Source organism: Saccopteryx bilineata, chromosome 7 (genome assembly GCF_036850765.1).
Source record: "Saccopteryx bilineata isolate mSacBil1 chromosome 7, mSacBil1_pri_phased_curated, whole genome shotgun sequence".
Classification (NCBI taxonomy): domain Eukaryota; kingdom Metazoa; phylum Chordata; class Mammalia; order Chiroptera; family Emballonuridae; genus Saccopteryx; species Saccopteryx bilineata.
In genome coordinates this window covers 94,447,175-94,464,583 of record NC_089496.1, presented here as the reverse complement: position 1 = coordinate 94,464,583, position 17,409 = coordinate 94,447,175, and the positions used below count along the sequence as shown (strand labels likewise).

The 17,409-nt window shown below is 46.3% G+C and overlaps 1 protein-coding gene across 6 annotated transcripts in view; it reads left to right on the top strand.

The window, feature by feature from the left end:
- SORCS1 (sortilin related VPS10 domain containing receptor 1) overlaps positions 1–17,409 on the top strand; it is a 572,181-nt gene that overhangs the window by 387,900 nt on the left and 166,872 nt on the right. For all 6 annotated transcript variants that reach the window (XM_066238956.1, XM_066238954.1, XM_066238951.1 and 3 more), the window contains exon 5: positions 11,152–11,225. In XM_066238956.1, the coding sequence (XP_066095053.1) occupies positions 11,152–11,225 (74 nt within the window). The remainder of the gene's footprint in view (positions 1–11,151; positions 11,226–17,409) is intronic.

Here is a 17,409-nt window from a genome sequence, read left to right as displayed (position 1 = left end):
GAGCCAACCGGCCAGGGCGAAGAAAAAACTTTTAAGACAGTTTCACGGGCCACCCTTCATTTTGTGCCAGTTCTGGAATATTCTCGCTTATTTTGGAGCTCTGTGAGTCAGCAGTAATACCATACAGGGAACTGCATGATTCCTGATCTCCATATTCCCAAGAAACACAGTTTATGAAAAAAATAAATCTTAAAACTCACTTGTCGGCCTCACCTTCAATATTTTGGTGCATGTGGGTAAGATAGACGTAAAACTAAAGTGAGGTTTTAAAGGGGGCAACATGCATTGATAAGGAGCCTCTCCTCACAAATAATTGAAAACCGACATATGAACAGTAGGCATTCTCTATATAAATGAAGGCTGACTCTGAATTTAAATGATAAATTGATAGCAAAGGAAAGTTATACTGCCAATGTTTTGATAGCACATGCAATAGAATTTTAGTAACTTGCATAAAAGTAAACTAAAGAAATACTTAGTGTTCCCCTGCTCTCTACCAGTGCTAAATTTTATTTAAAATGTTTTATAGCCATTCTTTAAAAAAAATATATCTATATATCTTCTCTTTCTTTCCTCTTTAATCTTTCTTTTCCTGCCTGGACCCTAACAGCGGAAGATTGCTTATCATGGCTGCTGATGGAATGCTGAGCATTTTCTGGGAGCTAATGACTACTTACTAAGGGCGTAGATGTCGGCATTTTCCAAAATTCAGTCGTGTTGGCCTCTCAGCACTGATAGTCAATACAACACGCTAGGGAGGAGCATCAGCTCTCGACTCTCTCAGACCCTGCTCATGGCTGGGTGACCCTCAGCGGGCCACCTAACTTCCCAGTTTTTCCAACAGTAAAGTGGATGCAATAATAAACAGTACCTGCCACAGGGGACTGTTTGAGGATGCTGAGGGAACAGACGTAAAACACTTAACACTGAGCCTGGTGTGTAGCAGGCATAGGTGTGACCCCATGTATATTATTCAGGGACCTGGGGTGTGGCACCTCTGGTGGTCACAGGGCTGCCTGAGCAGCACTGCAGTGTCTCTGCAGCACCTGAAGCCCTGGGCACATTCATCAGCATTGAGTGCCTTCTTAGTCTGTCCCTAAAAGGTACCATGGAACCAGAATGAATGGAGCGAGGGAGCTATGCCATGCTCAGAAAGTATTATCGATTATAATAACAGCAAACCATTAAATATTAAAGTATTTGTCTTCACAGTAACTCCTGTCTGTCTTTTTTTTTTTTTTTTTTTTTTTTTTTTTTTTTTTTTTTTTTTTTTTCATTTTTCTGAAGCTGGAAACAGGGAGAGACAGTCAGACAGACTCCCGCATGCGCCCGACCGGGTTCCACCCGGCACGCCCACCAGGGGCGGTGCTCTGCCCCCCAGGGGGCGATGCTCTGCCCATCCTGGGCGTCGCCATATTGCGACCAGAGCCACTCTAGCGCCTGAGGCAGAGGCCACAGAGCCATCCCCAGCGCCCGGGCCATCTTTGCTCCAATGGAGCCTTGGCTGCGGGAGGGGAAGAGAGAGACAGAGAGGAAAGCGCGGCGGAGGGGTGGAGAAGCAAATGGGCGCTTCTCCTGTGTGCCCTGGCCGGGAATCGAACCCGGGTCCTCCGCACGCTAGGCCGACGCTCTACCGCTGAGCCAACCGGCCAGGGCTCCTGTCTGTCTTTTAATAGGCCTAGCACCCCTTTAATGTCAAAGGGCAAATTGAAATAAAAGATAAATGGATCCTTGAAATTCAAACCCCCTGGGGACATTCAAATGATTTTTGCATAAGCACAAACACTTAGGAAACTGATACCTACCTAATGCCGAGATGTCTCCCCAAGGCAATGCATTAAGTAAAAAGGCACTCAGTTATTTATAAGGAATGTGTTCAGCATTATATACCATGCTGGTTTGGCAGGATTTCCATGTGCTTGAAACTTCCCAATGTCAGAGCTGATTTCTAATCGCATGAATATATACATAATTTAAGTATCCAAGTACAAAACTGGCAATTAGAGTGGAAATCAGGGAGCTTGCTAAATGTCAACCCCAATGCTTGTTTATAAAACAAATTTTCAAGCTGAAATGCCATCATATGCAAACAAGGAAAGCCTGTGTTCACCTGAGATACACCTTGTTTAACCAGTTTGTATCATTATTTTTCAACAGCTCCCTTGGACAATTTGATCTACCTGTTCCTAATGAACTGAGTGACATGGGCTGCAAAAACAAGGGGAAATGGACCTTTGAGAAGGAGTGATTGGGGTTCAGGTTGGGACAGGCACAGCTCTGCGCTTTGGTAGCTATTGAAGCTCTGCAATGGATGCCTGACTGGGCGGTGGCGCAGTGGATAGAGAGTCAGACTGGGATGCAGAGGACCCAGGTTCGAGACCCCATAGGTCACCAGCTTGAGCACGGGCTCATTTGGTTTGAGCAAAGCTCACCAGCTTGAACCCAAGATCGCTGGCTTGAGCAAGGGATTACTCGGTCTTCTGTAGCCCCACGGTCAAGACACATAGGAGAAAGCAATCAATGAACAACTAAGGTGTCGCAATGAAAAACTAATGATTGATGCTTCTCGTGTCTTTCCGTTCCTGTCTGTCTGTCCCTATCTATTCCTCTCTCTGACTCTCTCTCTGTCTCTGTAAAAAATAAAAAAATTTAAAAAATATATAATAATATATTGAAGCTCTGCAATGGAGTGACATTTTGGCCTGGGTAACTGTGTCGCCAGCAGTGTTGATGTGGTCTGTCCGCCGACATTTGTCTGAATGGATTAAGATGCCGCCTTCACCCTGGTACTTGTGGGAAAGTCTGAAGGATGTTTCATGTCAAAAAGACTATGGTCTCTTCCTTAAATGAGTTCAAGGAATGCCCAGAAAAAGGCCTCTCTCTACGTGGCCCTTGAGAAATCTAGTCATGCTCAGGTTGTCTTGCCAAGAGTGGTTTCAACCAAATATGTTGCCAAGGAGGGAAGTGGTTTTGGTGGAGGGAAGAATAGACACATTTTGTGAAATTATGACTCCTCTGTTTTCAACTTCTTTAAAAATTTAAAATACTATCGTGCCAACCTCCTAGCATTATTATAATAGGATAGTGTAAGTATAGATTACATATGGCGCATTCAGTGTTTTAAGAGATTGAGAGCCTCAGCCGGGATCTCATAGCTGGCAAGAGGAAGAGAAACCTGAAGTCAGGTACCCTCCTAAAATTGCCAGGTCCCTTAATGGAACTACACCATTCGTATAAAACATTATCAGTTGAAAGGGCACAAATACAGCTCTTCAAGGCTCTCAGCCCCCTGACTTGCTTCAATCACCCCCTGTTGCCTCCCTGGCTGATCTGACTGCAGGTATGATGAGAAGGTATCTCAGAACAGGATTTGTGACCTAGAGCCAAAGAGCCTCAAAGAAAATCAAGGCTAGACAGTCGTCATCCAGGGCGCTGAGGCGTGGAAGCATGGTCTCAGATCCTCCCTGGCTTCCTGAATGCCTGGAGGGAAAAGGCAGTCACAGCTGCTTTTCTCTGCTGTCCTGTTCCCCCTCCCTCGGTGTCTGAAGGCTACACTTGGTAGTACACAGGGACAAGAGAGAGCCAGCAGTGACAGTCTCCTCTGGAGCGAGCAAGCGTTGAGCTTCGGTTTCTCACATGGATCATTCAACGTTGTTCTTATACCGAACGCAAGGCATATCATTATGCTGGTTGGGCTTTGGGCGAGCCCAAGGCTACAGTGGGTTAAAGAAATTTCTCCAGGTGGCATATCCAGTGACGGCAGAAGTTATCTAACCCAAGTCTGACTGTCTTCACACCCAGTCTCACCTGCACCAGCACCCTGGCCTCCCTAGAAGAGAAGATATTGTCTTTCTTTTCTTTAATTGCCTTTTTCTTTTCTATTCTTATTTAATCATCTCCTTCCTGGCCAAGCTACCCTGAGACCTGTCCCCTGTGACGGATAGATGCCACAGTGCCCATTTTCACAGCGGAGGGAGAACTGGTGTTTGATGAACGCTGTCAGGGCGGGAGAGCGAGGGAGAGGGAGGGGCTTGTGAGTAATAGGGGAATGGCCCCTGCCTGGCTGCCAGGCAGCCAGTGGTCCCTTGTGATCCGTCAGACCAGCTTGTGACAGACACCTTGAGTGACATAAGCACTGTGATCCCTGGGTATCTGCTTCCCCAACCCGGTCCCAGCTCTAGTGCCAGGCGTCTGCATTGTCAGTCTCCCCCCGCCCCGAGATAATGACAGGGGCTTTCATAATGACCCTCCCTCTCTTATGCTCAGCCTGTCATTTATTTTTTTTTTAAGTTTTCTTGTTTTTTTAAAAAAATATTGAATCCTTTTATTCTTCCAACACCAGGGACCCTGATTAATCCAGACATTCGTCTCTTCCCTGTCCTGCTGCAGTCATGTTGCTAACTAATCTCTCCTCCGTTCCACGTTCTCAGAGCTGACGGAACATCTTACCGAGACACAGACCTAGCGATGCTCCAGCTGACAGTTTTCTCCTTCTGCCTATTCTTGTCTCTCAAAACTGCTAAGCTGCTTCACCTATGTCTTTAAATAATGGTATACAGGATGATGATATGGAGCCTTATCTTAGCTTCTAATTATTTTATTTATCTTGTATTTATTTCTCCATCCATGTCAGAGAACTTGTAAGGCCAACGCTCCATCTCATAATTGTCCTCTATACTTCCAGACCGGGGTGCACAGGAAGTATCCGTAAATGGAGCTGGCCCATGGTCACTGGTCACGTATGACCCTTCCTTCCCACTTAACCCAGGCTCCATGTTTCCAGTGCCCCAAGCCTGCCTTAAAGTGCCAAACCCAACTGGGAGGGAGGGGCATGTGACAGGCTTCGGTAACAGCTGGGAAATGGCCAGGGACAGATTTGATAGATCCAGGCTGGGTACAGTTTGATTTAATCCGTGACGTGTTATCATTCCTGCTTGCGCCTGTCTTCTGACCTTGTTGACATTTGGATCCATCTATCTTCGCTCCCAGAGTTCGGGAAGGATGACATCTGTCCGGCCTGCCTCCAGGCTCTCTCTGCAGCCTGTGTTCCCACGTCACTTCTCCGTAGGTGTCCCGGCCAGCAGAAAGCCCGCCTGCGCGTGGCTGCTCTGTTCCTGTGCTCAGACTGACCCGCTGTCCCTGGAGCATTCTCCTTCCACACGTTTGTGCTGGGAAATTGTAACTGTCCTCCTGGCCCACCTGGAAGGCTTTGGCAGACTCCCAGCTTTTCCTGTTCAACATCAGCCACCAGAGCAGTCTGACCACAGTTCATGTTACTGTGGTAACATGTACATCACCCAGATAAGCTGTTTGTTTTTTTTTTTTTTAAAGGTTTTCTTTTATTGATTTCACAGAGGGGTGGGGGAACGAGAAGTATTGACTCATAGTGGCTTCACTTTAGTTGTCCATTGCTTGCTTGTTGCTTGTCTTTTGTGCCTTGACCGGGCAAGCTCAGGGTTTCGAACTGGCGACCTCAGCATTCCTGGCATTCCTGGTTGTCACTCTATCCATTGTGCCACCACAGTCCAGGCTAAGCTGGCTTTTTCTTTAAGGAGCTTACATCTGGTGTGGGGGTGGGGTGGGGGGAGGGCACAGGTCAGGAATGGTCACCACGACTTTCTCACTGCATGTCCCTGGACCCACCCAGCCAGGGAAGAGGCTTGCGTCAGCATTTAGTGAAGTTTCATGGAATTCGTTGAGGTCCCACAGAATACGGCTTCCCTTTGCAGTGAGCGCTGGCTTCTCCAGCTCTGAGGACCAAATGAGGCCATGCCTTTCTCTGGGCGGAGCCTCTTCCCGCGGAGGCTGGTGGAAGAGAGAGCTTGATATTCGCCATGTCTCAGGCCTGGCATTAGGAATTCACTTGAAGTCCTGCAGGGCCCAACTCTTTCTCACTTACAGTGACTTCCAGGGAGAAGTGGAGAAGCACGAGGCCAGGAGGGCTCGTACCCAGACCCACCCCCAGGGCAGCGTTAGGATGTGGCAAAAAACCAAGCTGGCGGGCTTTTCCGTCAGCCTTTTCAAGAAGTGCAATTTGCAGGCCTCCTGCCTCTGAAATGTTCAGGGCAGAGAAGCAGAGAAGAAGGAGCAGGCAGCCTTAAAAAGAGCAGACAGTGGAAAGCATTCCACCAGCACGGAAGCCGCTCATAGAGCCTGTGTGGAGGAGACCCGGGGACCTGCCTCCCCACTGAGGAAGTCGCCACAAGGAACTCTGTGGCCAACTGCTTCCAATTCCATCAACCAAAGACTTAAAGCATTTGCCATTCTTACCTTCTATTGAATTGTGTCCTTGGACCGATTTCTAAGCTGCAGAAGAAAATACCTAGTGGGTACCTGTTTAACCATCTGAAAAGAGGGGCTGCATTGGTCTAACTTAGGGACATTGAGAAGACTTCCCAGGGACGGGGGACAACTGCAGGCTTTCGCATCAACATAAGGAAGTTGAATTTCTCTTCAAAGAGACACAGCACTCTTCTAGGGGATGCCACCCAAATGGGAATGGCGAGGAGAGGGCTAATGCAAGCTGGGCACGGGCGCTTTCAGCCCCCTTCTCTCACCTCGTCCATGTTCATCTGCTGTAGGTTAGATATCCAGAGCAAAGCCGTGAACCTCAAGCTGTTTGTCTCCTGTGGCGTCCCTCTCTGTGTTCCCTTGGAACCTGTACCCCTCACTCTCCTGAGGGTGGCCCCAGAGATGATTGAACAATTGGTCAAGAGCTCATACCCAAACTAACCTTTGCAGTCACATCCTTTGCAATGAACTGTGTTTTTTGACCTACATTCTCCTTACAACAAAGGCAGATGGCAAGGAAACAATCCAATGTGAGAGCTGTCTAAGAAAAGAAAGAAGAAAAACTATTCAGGAGAGGGTCGTGGCAGGCAGGGAGGAGAATGGTTGACAGCCCGAGACCAGCACAGGGACAGATTGGAGGGTGAGGTCCCGGGGCTGCTGATACATCACAAGCCTCGCTGAGCATCAGGCTTGAATTCATTGCAGTACATTTCCTAAGGCAGGGAGGTGACTGACCTCAGATAGTTCAGAATGCTTTGAGGGAGGAAGGAGTTTCCACCTTGAAGCCTTTCCCACTCCCTTTATAAGATGTCCGCGCCTTCAATCTTTCTGTCAATATTTTGCACCAGCGTTAGCCAAACAAAAACAAAACGCCAGTGCCTCCATGAATCACCCTGTGCGGTTCACGACATAAGGTTCACGGGTGAGCATCGTTCTGTTAAACCTGGTTCAAGTGTTCTCTGGTCGTAGGCTCAGCGTTGTCAGGGAATGCTGCTGCCGTTGTCTCTGACGTGACAGCCAGTGATGCTGGAGCTCGGTTCTGTGCCCTGACAGCCACAGACGCTGTGGGGCCACACAGGGAGGGACAGAAATCTTACTTAGGTGCTGCCGACTCCATGACTGTTATTAAAGAACATCGACTTACTCTAATGCAAAGCCTTCTACTGCTGCTGAGACGGAGTTGTTGGGGAAAAGGCTTTGACACCATTCCCTTCTCTGCGGAGAACTTTGCTGTCAGACTCTGCGGGTTTAATTAACACATTAACTTGAATGGCTATGAGTCATTTTCCTGTTCTTGGTAGAACACCGGGCTGGACCATTAACTTCTTAGGGGGTAAATCTCTGGAGTGGTTAGTGGAGGACACAGTGCGACCCTGTCTAGGGGCGAATGAATATGCAGGAACTGCTGGCTGCAAATCCTAGGCAGTTTCAAAGGTGCTAATATTTATAGTTTCTGTTCATTTTTTTTTCTTTTTTAATGTATCGTCCTCTAGCTATGGACCTATGGAAACAAAACATGTTACTCTGATAAATTTCCTTTGTCCATCTATTGAGAAATCTGGGTACTTTATTAGGTAGATTCATCACTAAGGGAATTGCATGGTGCAACATCAGTCCTTTCCCCCCTTGATGATTGATGTACTAGGTCCTGGTAAATAGAGGGGGGAGGTTCCTGACATGTAAAAGCTCTGTGATCTCCCACCGAATATGCAGGGTGTGGTCTCAGCTATTTTAAGATGATTTTTGGAGAGGAAGGAATTTCTGCCTTGCATTCATAGAAGGCTCTCCAGAAAGGCTACGAGGAAAGTTAAACAGAAACACGTGTCCTGTCGTGGAGAGCAACGGGGACTGCACCAGCACTCTTTGGAAACGAGGCCACTGCGAACCTCGGGGGCAGAGGGTTCACAGAGCAGGTGACCTTGATCTGGGCCTACACAGGGGACTGGTTGTCGTGGAGGCAGGCAACATTCTGAAGCCACCTCTGCCAGGACGGCTGGCAGAAATGGAGTCACGGCAGGGTGAATATGCCCGGGTGTGAACAGGAAGGCGAAGGGGACCTTTCGAGAGAGGAAGCTGAGAAGGGTGTCACTGAGCTGCCTAGGGGAGGCTCGGTTTATGGGGTAATTTGGTACACCTGCTGCTCGCAGGGCCTCTGGGTGCTCACAAATAACAAAGCAGCCCCTCGAAGAAGATCAAAACAAATATTATGGGACATACCTTCTGGTGCACAGGTGGGAAGCCAAGCCTAGAGGGATCAATCTAAAAAGGCATGGAGGGAAAAAATAAACACACACGCAGCTGCTGGCACCCAACAACTCCTCGTGGAGAGGAATTCCGCGCAGGTGCAGGGGGAGCCCTCACTTGGTGTAGCCATATGAGCTCGGAGTTTCTCTGTGAGTTTCAGCATAGATGTGATTTAGCCTTCGCACAGAATTATAATATTATTTTAAACTGCCCTTCTGCTGTATGTGAGTATATATCAATATGCATATGTGTGTGTGTGTGTGTGTGTGTGTGTATAGACAGAGGCACACACAATGGTGTGAACTCTGTTCCCTTGAAACTCATGCAAAACAATGTGGCTCTGGGTTTAAAAAAAGAGTAAGAGGACAGAGAGGAGCAGACAGTTTTAAATCAGGCGCTCGCTGTTGATGTACCCGTCTTCATGCTGCAATGCAAGGTGTTCGGGACAGGTTAGGGATTCGGAAGTCTGCCATGCATACTCTGACTGCTTGGGTTTGAATTAAGAGTGAGTCGCCAGGCCCTGGCCAGTTGGCTCAGCGGTAGAGCGTCAGCCTGGCGTGCGGGGGACCCGGGTTCGATTCCCAGCCAGGGCACATAGGAGAAGCGCCCATCTGCTTCTCCACCCCTCCCCCTCTCCTTCCTCTCTGTCTCTCTCTTCCCCTTCCGCAGCCGAGACTCCATTGGAGCAAAGATGGCCCGGGCGCTGGGGATGGCTCCTTGGCCTCTGCCCCAGGCGCTAGAGTGGCTCTGGTCGCGGCAGAGCGATGCCCCGGAGGGGCAGAGCATCACCCCCTGGTGGACAGAGCGTCGCCCCCTGGTGGGTGTGCCGGGTGGATCCCGGTGGGGCGCATGCGGGAGTCTGTCTGACTGTCTCTCCCCGTTTCCAGCTTCAGAAAAATACAAAAAAAAAAAAAAAAGAGTGAGCCACCCATCAACTATGTCTTCTCTCCTTAGCACTCTTAAAATGAATCAAGCATGAGATGTGCCCAGGAAAATTTTCTTCCCCAGACATGATGGGGCATAAAGAATAATAAGACTTGAAAGAAGAAAGCCAGAGTCTCTTTGACTGGATGCCCAAATACTGTACGGTTGGAGCCATTCGAGCTGCTCGCTGTAGCAGCCAGATATTTTAGCTTCTCTGGGCTTTCGGATATGTTTTGATCCAATGGACACATGGTGTAGGAAGATTTTTCTAGGGTCAGTACTTACTCACTTACGCTTCCTAGTTCCTTGGACATGGCTGGTGCACCTGCAGCCTTGGTGAGTCACTTGGTGAGATGCTTGACTCTCTGTTGAGAGCTGGGGCAGGGGAGAGAGGACAAAGCTGGTAATCGAGGGACTCAGCACACAGGGACTCGGCATTCATTCACCCTGGGATGTGACAACTGCAATGGTGGAAGTTTGGGGTTTGTGAGTGGTTACAGACCAGGCACATAGCAGAAAAAAGATGTTCCAAATGCTATTTTCCAAAACAATAGCCAAGTGACCAATGGGAACCAGAATGCCTACAGCAGCAGGGATCTCTGGGCTGCCATCAGAGGACACTTCGGGAGGCACAGAGGGTTCCATGGTGCTGTAGAGAGTATTGGAGAGGGGCAGGGGTGTCGCGTGAGCAAGGAAGAGCAAGATGTAGGAGAAAAAAGGCATTAGGCAGGGATGGAAGAGTGGAGGTCTTAGAGCTTGTCTCATGAGCAGTGTTTCTCTAGACTTGAACTCCTCCCAGCTATAAAACCATCTGTAAACTGTTCGTAATAAATTCATATATCACAGAGATGGTGTGTGGTTTAAATGAAATAGTACACGAGAAGCACTTGGATAACTAAGTAAGAACTTAGTCAGTGCGGGCTACAGTTACAGCCTGACGTTCTCCTACTTACTGCTTACATTGGCTCCTCCTGCCTACAGGATAGATTCCAGTCTCCCTACCCTTCCATTCAAAGCCTTTTCCAAGTTGCCCTCAACATTTTCACCGAAACTTGACTTAGATAAACCAGGCTTATTCATATCTTGTCCCTGGACATCTCCCCACTTTGATCCACGCTGTTCCCTTTGTGAGTAGTGCTTGTCCTGTTTGTGTCAGTTTGGATGCTGTCATTTCTTCAGATCCCCACTGAGTCTCTGCAACGACTGGGCAGCATCCATGATTGACAGCCAAGTCTCCTCCTCCGCATTCCTTTATCACTGGCTGCCTCGTGTGTTTCTCATTATCTTGTTCAGATTCAGGCTCTGTTACCTGCTCTTTCAGAGCCAGGTCTAAACTTTGCACTCTGTGTATCCCACACAATAATCTGACCATTCTAGCTCAAGTGTTCAGCCAACTTTGTCACCAGGCAGGAAGGGCTGTGAACCCCAGCCGTTCTAATATGAAGAAGGCATGTGATTTCCAGCAAATCACTTAATATTCCAGAGCCTCAGTTTCCTCATCTGTAGAATGGACACATTAACATCTGCCTTACAGAATGAATGTGAGGAGTAGAGCTGATGAGGGTTCACCTGGCTTGCGGTGGATGCGCAATAAGTGGTAGGTACTATTATTATTGTTATAACTGATGAACTGATGTTTGTGTGTGTGATGTACCATAGGGTCACGGTGCTAAATAATTTCTTTTTCTACAGTTGTACAGCTCTGCTGAATTTGGGAGAAGGTGGCAGCTTATCCAGGAAGGGGTTGTACCAAACAGGTTCTACTGGTAAGTCTCACTTTATTTTGTAGCATATTAAGATATCACCTAATAAATAAGCGTTGGATCCTTTTTCTCACCAGAGCTCTCACTTGAGGTCTGTTCCTGTTGGGACATACCCATGTCCCCCTAGGGCACAATGTGACAATGGCGTAGTAAACATTTTAAGGGAATATTAAAGCTGTGTCCCAAAATACTTAACCCTTTGATTAGTGAGTTTTTTGTTAACCCTTTGAGAGAGGACGTACATGAACGTTCATACTACTCAAAGTGTTAAATAAACTCAAAAGAGATCACTGAGGTTAGTGATCAGCAGATGCTTTGTAACTGTTGCTTTGTTATATTTTGATGAGACTTGTGAGAGAGACTCAAAATTTTAATAGTGATATTTATTACTAAAAAGCATTATGCACACATTTGTTACATATTCAAATAGAGGTTTTCATTGTAAATAAGTAGATCTTATTTAACCTAAAAGTAGATCTTCCCTCCCACTCCTGATTTCAAGTTTCCTAAACCTTCTCCTTACCATATGGGATGCAACCAATATTTTTAATTTCTTACATATCCTTCCAGAAATGTTCTAGGAATTACCAAATATATTCTTAGTTGCTTTAACAAAAAGACATAGACGGAGTAGCTTAAACAACACATTTATTTCTCACAGTTCTGAATTCGGGGAAGTTCAATATCAAAGTGTTGACATACTTACTTCCTGGCGAAGGCCAGAGTATTTCAGAGAATATTGCAGGATATTGCAGATTGCTGTCTTGTTTCTGTGTTCTCACATGATGGAAAGAAAGAAAGAACTCTGGTCTCTCTCTTCCTCATTTTATAAGGGCACTAATCCCATAATTGGGGCTCTACCCTGATGACCTCATCTCAACCTAATTACCTCCAAAGGCCCCACTTCTAAATCCCATCACACCGTGGAGTTGGTTTTCAACATATGAGCTGGGGGGCAATTAATCAGTCTATAACATTCCCAACCCTGCACTCCCAAAATTCATATCTTTCTCGCATGCAAAATACATTATTCCATCCGAGCCTCAAAAGTCTTTATGTATTCCAACATCACCTCTAAAGGCTAAAATTCAATGTCTCATCTATGTGCAGTTTAAATCAGATACGGGTGCTACTCAAGGTATGATTCCTTGATCAGACAAAATTTCTCTGATCTGTCACCTTGTGAAATGAGATGAATCTTGAGCATCTAAAATACAATAGTAGGATATACATAAGGTTGACATTCCCATTACAAAAGGGAGGAGGAAGAAAGGTGTGGCAGTCCCCAACCAATCACTGAGCACCTGCCACATGGGAGAGCGAGAGTGAGCGAGCTTCAGTCTCATTCTCTTCTTATCCAGGCACTAATCCCATCCTGGGGTCCACTCTCACGACCTCATCTGAACCTAATAACCTCCCAACGACCTCATCTCCAGGTGCTATCACTTTGGGGATAAGGCTTGGCCATATGAATTTGAGAGGGGCAAACCATTCAGCCCATAAATTTGCATTAACATACGTGTTAGCTTATGTATGCTGTTCCGTGCCTTCTTTGTTTGTTTGAGGGGATGCAGTTAACGATGCATGTCATCATTCTTTTTTTTTAATGGTTAAGTATCATTTTACTCTAAGGAAATAGATTGGGATATAGAGGTGAATCCTAAGCTTCTTTAATATACGAAAATATACCGTGTATGTTGGTGGGGGGATGTGAGGGGAAAGAGAGATATGAGTGGGGAGAGAAAGAAGAGAAGAAAGGAAAGGGGAAGGGGGCAAGCGGGAAGGGAAGATACAGGCAGCAAAAGAAAAAGAGGCAGAGAAAATTATATATATATATTTTTTTTTAACTGCCTGAGCCCATCTTTCTTTCTTTTTTTTTTTTTTAATGATGGGGAGAGGGCTGAGTTTTTTCTTTGTTTTATTTTATTTTTTTTTATTTATTTTAGAAAGGAGAGAGAGAGAGGAGAGAAAGACTGAGAGAAAGAGAAGGGGGGAGGAGCAGGAAGCATCAACTTCCATATGTGCCTTGACCAGGCTAGCCCAGGGTTTCGAACCGGCGACTTCAGCACTTCCAGGTTGACGCTTTATCCACTGTGCCACCACAGGTCAGGCCACCATCTTTCTTATTAAACAGAGGTGCCCTCCCCTTATAGCAGTGGCGGGACGACAATTGACAAGAAGGGAAATAACACAAGTTCCTTTTGGCTTCTGTGTTTCTTTTTTTTTTTTTTTTATTCATTTTTAGAGAGGAGAGAGAGAGAGACAGAGAGGGATAGAGAGGAGAGAGAGAAGGGGGAGGAGCTGGAAGCATCAACTCCCATATGTGCCTTGACCAGGCAAGCCCAGGGTTTCAATCCGGCGACCTCAGCATTTCCAGGTCAACGCTTTATCCACTGTGCCACCACAGGTCAGGCCCGGCTTCTGTGTTTCTTAAAGGCCGAGATCCTGGCAGAGTGAGAACAAAGTATGGAACATTCTAATGTAGTTTTGACATTCCTTCACATTCCCTTTTGAATTTACAACCTGATCTCTGACAAGAGATGTGACTCCTTACCCTAAGGTGTCTAATCTGCCCATGGAAAAGCCATTGAGGTTGTTTTCAGACTTTTGCTAGTATAAACAGTGCTATAAAGAACTAGCTGGGACAAGAGTTTAACTCTGCCTTGTTCACATCATTCATAATCATCGAGGCAATGACCTTTTCAGAGCAAATGATCTTCCTGCAAATATTACAGTAAAAGGGGTCACCCCTTTCCTCCTCCTGAAGGCACACTGCCTCTCATCAGTCTTTGAACTTATGTGTACTTCTGAGAGGAAAGCACTTTTATATTTCTCATTTTCAAACACTGCCCTCAAGCCCCCGTGGGAGTTGAAAGTCAAAGACGCACATTAGAAACATCTCTTAAGATACAAGGGAAGCTGCCTGAAAAAGTGAAAGCCAAAGCCATTTGCAAAAACAATCCGGTCAAAGATAACACGGAGAGACTTCCATATGGAATATCTTTGCTCTCCCATCCTCAAGAGACATTTGCAGCTCAAGGAGGTTTTCGTGCATAGAAGAGACCTCTTTCCCATGACTGCTCTCTCTCCGGAATGGCTAGAGGATTGCTGGCTGTTTCCCCACAGACACCACCCTCCCTTCTCCAGGAATCCAGGTCTAGTTAGGACTGAGTCCCCCTTTTCTGATGGACATGTCTCCTCTTTTCTCTCTTACTCTTTGTGTTCCCTGTCATCAGACACCCTGCACCACTATTTGTTTTGCCCAGAAATGATGAAGTTGTTTTGGGAAAGAGGGTTCATGTCTTTTTGTTTTTTATCTTCTGCTTCACTTGGTGTTACGTGTGCATGGAATGGCTTCAGAAAATAAATAAAGGAAGGACTGAATTCGCATGGTCCTCCTAATTTAACCTGCAAATGGCGTTGATGCTTTACCAGTGAGGAGGTGAGAGGGACAGATCTTTCCTCTAGTCCTTCCAAGGTACTGAAAACCTCTCTCCATGAACCCAGAACTAGAAGAGAGAAAATTACAGTTCGCAGAGGACTGGATGAGAGTTTAGTCCATGCCTGTAGGAACAAGGAAAAACTCTGACTGAAAAGCTGGATGAGGAAAAGGAACCAAGATGAGAATGTTCCCCTGGAAGCGGCGTGTGGTACACAGTTTTATACGGCTCGCCAAAGGCCTTTCCTACAGCATTAGGAGGTGAATGGACCCATCATTGCTTTGATGGGTGCTGATTGCAAATGATTCATATCCACTCTTCGAATGAGGGTCTTCTCTCTGAAAGCCTGACTACCAAAGCCCTTGGAACCAAACATTACAATACGACCATCTTTGTAAAAACTTTACACTTGGTTGTGTACAAATTCTAAACAATCTGCCTGTTGAATAAAAAGAAAGAGTACTCCCTCCCTCTGCCTTTGGGAACAGAGAGACACATCTTCGCATCCGAGCCCTAGCAGTTCGATAAGCATTCTTCAAAGCTATTTCATCCTCAGAACGATTTCATGAAGTAGGCTTTGCATTATCGTCATTAGCAGATGGGGATCTGTGGCACAGAGAGGTTAAGTCACTTAGCCAAGGTCACACAGATGGAAAGTGGAGAGCCAGGATTCAAATGCAGGCTGTCTGGCTCTGACGTCTATGCTTTTACTCAGTCGTAGGGCTCTGCTGCCTCTGCCCATTGGCTTTCCTTTCTGGCCTGGAGCAGAGAGCCCTGGAAACCCAGCCCATTCAGGCAGATGAGTAGAGAAAACTCAAGGCTCTTTGGCCCCATGCCTGCATGTGTAGCTCTCCAGCTGGGCATGGAAAAGGCCCCATGGATTCTCTTAGCTCAGTTAGTTTTTCCAGAGAGGGCCTGAGATCTTGTAAATTGCACAGTGCACAAGACTGTTCATGAAAATCTCTTGGTCTTTATCCACCCAGAGGTCTGTATTTTCTGACTGTGCAACTTCCATAGGCTGGCAGACAAAATGTCGGGCAAAGCAATGTATATTAGATGTACAGCTGGAAACCAGTTAATTCAAATTACATAAGAACTGTGGGGCTGTGTAGGATTATTCATCAGTAATTAAAAGAAGCCCCCTTTAATAATTTCTGCATGGAGCTTGGCTGTGGGGGTGTGGGAGAGACTCAGTTTCTGGTGCTAAATTGAATTGTTAAGATACTCTGAGGAGTAACATAGCATTTCCCAGAGAGAAAAATGAAGATGAATTTATATCTTTTCTTTATCAACTTGTACACTTGAGAATATCTTTATTTTGGGTGGCATTACTTTTTCCTGGAGGTAGTCATGGGCAATCGTAGTATAATTATGGGATATAAAATCTTATTCTCATACTATCTCAGTGGTCTCTGTTAGTACCACCAGAACTAACATAAATATAAGTATTGCTCCAAGGAGTTCCAATCGCTTCCAAAACCAGTTTACATGTATAGGGCATATTATGAAACACACCCTACCATAATATCGCCCTTCAGAAATCAATTATATTGGTAGCGAGTACAGACTGGAGGTTAAGGGGTTCAGAGGTGCTGCCTTGTGAGTTCTGGCTTTGCCATTTACTAAGTAAGGGACCGTGCGGAAGTTCCTTAACTTCTAGGTCCTTCAGTTTTGTTCTCTTTAAAATGAGGATAATACCTGCTTGATTGGATGAGATGTTTCCTGCAGATTGGTTTTATGCCTGGCACCTAGGAATTGTCTTGTGCCTACTGACTAATAATAACAATATCATTAATGGTGGTTGACTTTCTAGTTCTTCTTATTTATTTTTATTTTTTGGTATTTTTCTTAAGTTGGAAACGGGGAGGCAGTCAGACAGACTCCCACATCTGCCCTGCCGGGATCTACCCAACATGCCCACCAGGGGGCGATGCTCTACCCATCTGGGGCGTAGCTTTGCCGCAATCAGAGCCATTCTAGCGCCTGAGGCAGAGGCCACAGAGCCATCCTCAGCGCCTGGGCCAACTTTGCTCCAGTGGAGCCTTGGCTGCGGGAGGGGAAGAGAGAGACAGAGAGGAAGGAGAGGGGGAGGGGTGGAGAAGCAGATGGGCGCTTCTCCTTTATGCCCTGGCCAGGAATCGAACCCAGGACTCCCGCACGCCAGGCCGACACTCTACCACTGAGCCAACCGGCCAGGGCCTGGACTTTCTAGTTCTATTCGTTTCGTTTTCCCGTCTTCATTCTCAGATTGGTTTTCCCCAGTTTGTGACAGTGAGGGACATCATCATCTAAGTCGCACATACAAACAGCTTTGACTCCCCATCAAACCAGTCTGACTCTTCCCCGCTGTGTCCAGGGATTGAATCTGAGTGGCCTGCTTGAATCAGGGCTCTGTATGGCGATGCATTCATTAGGTAGATCAGACACATATCTACTCTGGGAACTAAACTAGGGGATGGGGTTGAGACCCAGTCAGACTCCATGGTTTGAGGTAAGAGGTGATTTCTAAAAGGAAAAAAAGGATTCTGTTATGCAATAGATTAGATTCTTATGAAGGGGGGGAAAAACCCCAGATGGGAGAACTGAGTGTCAACAAGGTAAAGTTTCACAATAGGGATTCGGATCTGTTAAATAACTATAATGGTTCAGGCTCTTGATAAACCATGCCATTCGATTCTCATAACAAGATCGCAAGTTAGGGATTCTTACCTTCATTTTGATACAATGAAAAGTTATTTAATTCAGCC